General features: G+C 39.9%; 1 protein-coding gene across 1 annotated transcript in view; it reads left to right on the top strand.

The window, feature by feature from the left end:
- The window catches only part of MSTN (myostatin), a 6,355-nt gene extending 4,374 nt beyond the window's left edge, over positions 1 to 1,981 (top strand). The window contains exon 3 of the mRNA XM_006767067.2: positions 255 to 1,981. Within this exon, the coding sequence (XP_006767130.1) occupies positions 255 to 635 (381 nt within the window). The 3' untranslated portion in view covers positions 636 to 1,981. The remainder of the gene's footprint in view (positions 1 to 254) is intronic.
- The last annotated feature ends 1,931 nt before the right edge of the window (positions 1,982 to 3,912 follow it).

Below are 3,912 nucleotides of genomic sequence, written 5' to 3'. Positions count from 1 at the left end.
CTTTCCCTTTCTTCTCATAAATATTCTATAAATATTTTCAGAGCATCCACTAAATGCTGTATTGCTGTTGAATACTTTTGAGCCATAGGGAAGAATCAATCCTAGTGTAAATTAAAATTCCCTAATTCGGTGCCTTTTAAAAATAAATGTGTCACAAGCAAAAGGATTTGTTTTTCTTCCATAATGACTTCTCGAGAGAGGCAAGTGTCTCAGGACCTATGGATGGTACTGACTGTTCTTTCCCTTTTACCCAGAATCCCTTTCTGGAAGTCAAGGTAACAGACACACCAAAAAGATCCAGAAGAGATTTTGGCCTTGACTGTGACGAGCACTCCACCGAGTCGCGGTGCTGCCGTTACCCCCTGACTGTGGATTTCGAAGCTTTCGGATGGGACTGGATTATTGCCCCCAAACGATATAAGGCCAATTATTGCTCTGGAGAGTGTGAATTTGTATTTTTACAAAAATATCCTCATACCCATCTGGTACACCAAGCGAACCCCAGAGGCTCAGCAGGCCCCTGCTGTACTCCCACAAAGATGTCTCCCATTAATATGCTGTATTTTAATGGCAAAGAACAAATTATATATGGGAAAATTCCGGCCATGGTAGTAGATCGCTGTGGGTGCTCATGAGATTGATATTTGGTTCGTACCTTTCTAAAACATGGAAGGCCTTCCCCTCAGCAATTTTGAAACTGTGAAATCATGTGCCACAGGCTCTACGCCTACAGTATGCGACAGTCACATAAGCACACACCGCAGGACACGAACTAAAAGTGAGAATATATGCAATGATTGGCATTTAACCATCGAAATAAATCGCACACTAGAAGCTCTATGATTCCCAGAGTTTTGAACTAGGAGGTAAATTACACTTACGTTCGTATATACAGCGCGACACACGCGGGTCAATGCGAGCGGCTCTCCTTGCGCCTAATGAGCAAAAGGAGTGCTGAAAAGCTCATTGTCTAGAGTTTCCTTTGGTAGCCACACAAAGCCCGTGTGTAGTGTTGGCGAAACGCAGCGCTGTTGTGTCTATTGTTTAAATCATCCTTACACACTTGAGTTTATATTGTCTGCTGGAATCCTTGGTAAGATGAAACCCACAGAACTAGGGGTGGGACACGGTATGCGAGCTCCCGCTCCCTGTTCATTGGTTCAGTACGGTCACAATCCACGCCGAGGTGCTAATGCAACAGGCCCAACGGCTGATGTTACCAGGTGATCAAGTGAAAAGACTCAGCAAGATAAAGAGCTATTCCTTTCTTCAGGCACACTTTCATAGACCTCCAAATGGGAATGCGTTTTCTTTAGTACCAGAAGAACCATTTTTGTAGCATACTTGGAGAAACTGATTTATCTTAAAAGGTAGCCAAAAAGTATTCATTTCTATCAAAATTTCCAAATTATAAAAATTTAAAAATGACAGCCTGCCTTTGCAACACTGCAGTTTTTATGATAAAATAATAAAATGACAGATTCTATCAATATTGTATAAAAGACTTTGAAACAATTGCATTTATATAATGTGTATACAATATTTTTTTTTGTAAATAAGTGTCTCCTTTTTTATTTACTTCGGTGTATTTTTACAGTAAGGACATTTCAAATTAAGTATTAAGGCACAAAGACATGTCTTATATAACAGAAAAGCAACTGCTTATACTTCAGAGAAATTAGCAAATAAAATAGGGGCCTTAAAACTCCATATGCTAATGGTTAGATGGTTATATTACAATCATTTTCTATTTTTTTACATTATAAACATTCACTTATGGATTGATGATGGCTGTATAATGTGAATGTGAAATTTCCATGGTTTACTGTCATTATACTCAAATCTCAACGTTCCATTATTTTAATACTTATAAATATTACTAAGCATACCAAAATGACTGCGTTCTATCACCTGAAATACAGTATAATAAGCTGATGATATCTTAACAAGAACTGTTAACTTTATAATTCAATAATGAATACATTTCTGCATATATTTACTTCTGTTTTGTAAATTAGAATTTTGTTAATCAAATTTATTGTACTTATGATTAAGTGAAATTATTTCTTACATGTAATGTGTAGAAACAATATAAATTATATTAAAGTGTTTTCACCTATTCTGAAAGACACAACAGTTTTATGTGATAAGGATTAATTCTAGATTTCTGGTTTTTACTTTATTATTAAAGTCAAATGGTTCAGCACAAAAGTTTGCTTTGGGACTGTTAGGTCTGCTCCCCTGGCTCTCATGAGTGAAATTTCTGTTAATTTGGTCCTAGTCAAGTTGCTTGACACACACAAAAGCAAGAACTAGTTTTATCTGTTTCATTTCTCTTTATCGTGACCTGAAAACTATTTATATGTTTTCATAGGTTCAATTTCCAAACGATGGCAGTTGGCAGGGTGCGTGGTCCTAGAGTTACAGTCCTGCTGCAGCCACGGGACACGGGAGGCTGCCTCGCTCCCTCGCACTCAGTGACCCCGGCACATTCCTCCGGGCCGTGTGCCACCCATTTCCAAGTGGATTGAAAAACAATGATGAGGTGCCTGGGCATCCGAGGGCAGCCGTGCACCCATCTTCCCGACCTGAATTCCTTCTCCACCCTGCAGTGTAGTGACGTGGCTGTCAGCAGCCGCAGGTGGTTAACATGCCATCTAGTGCCATGGTTCCCAAGTGCTAATTTGTCATTCACATGAAGGTAATTTTTAACCATCAGTGATGTTACAGCCATTTCCACTCCTTTTGCATTTAATGTCACCCTGGGAAGGCGGGCGCTCAGAGGGCTGCCCCTGTGGGGGTGAGGCCACTGGCAGGTACACACACTGGGACCTACCTCTTAAGGACCTGAATATTCATGACCCATAGTCTAGGTCATAGGCCCATGAATGTGCTTAGGCTGGAATACAGATAGCTGGAGATTGAGGAAGGAGCACCCGCCATTTCCTAGGAGCCACTCCCAATCGTTAGAGTCACTTTACCTGAGCCCAGGGTCCCATCACCAACTGTCCCGGGGTGGTCCTCTCTCGAAGCTGACCGGCCGTGAGAGGAGGCGTCGGGACCCTGTCTGTGACAGGCCTGCACACTCTGTTTGCGAGGTCCTAGGAAGGGCAGGGCAACTGCCTGGCTGCTGGGACACAGCATTTTCATTTCAGCACCCAAGGGTACACATCTGTATAACAATCCTAATCCCTGAGGTTTTAAGGAACATCATGTAAAGCTCAATGCAGTGTATCTGGTTTAGTAGTCTGAATATTTTTTGTAATACTTCCCACAAACCTATATGAGTTAAAAATAAAAATAAAGAAAAAACCTTTCTAAGCTCTATAGTTCTTTTGTATTCAAGTTGGTTTTTGCAGTTCTGTATAGAACTTTATTAAAATAAAGAAGGCAATAATTTGACATTGGCAGTAACTAAATTAAAATTCACTTATTCTCTAAATTAAAACTCCCCCCTCCTAAAAATCTAATTTATTTCACTTTAAGCCATCATTCACAAACATTAGAATGTCAATGACCCTTTTAAATCTGTTGAAGACTAGGGACACTCTCACGAGAAAAAACACACAAATTTGAACATAGTATCAGGAATTTAGGTCCTTCCTACAGCTCATTCATCAAACCTAGTTTACAAACCCTTAGGAGGGATACTAAATTTTCCTTCTTAAGATAAAAATTATTATTTATGAACTAATAAAGTGTATTTATAAAGATGTGCTTTCTAATTAATTAGTTTTGTCATTAAACAATGTGAGTATTAGAAAAGGAAAAGGAATATCAAATCACTGGATGTCTTTTTTTATAATATACTAGAGGCCCGGTGCACAAAAATTTGTGCACTCGGCGGGGAGGGGGATCCCTCAGCCCGGCCTTTGCCCTCTCGCAGTCTGGGACCCCTCGGGAGATAACGAT

This window comes from Myotis davidii, unplaced genomic scaffold (assembly GCF_000327345.1).
Source record: "Myotis davidii unplaced genomic scaffold, ASM32734v1 scaffold221, whole genome shotgun sequence".
Taxonomy (NCBI): domain Eukaryota; kingdom Metazoa; phylum Chordata; class Mammalia; order Chiroptera; family Vespertilionidae; genus Myotis; species Myotis davidii.
The sequence above is the reverse complement of the archived record's forward strand: the minus strand, read 5'-3'. Positions and strand labels throughout refer to the sequence as shown.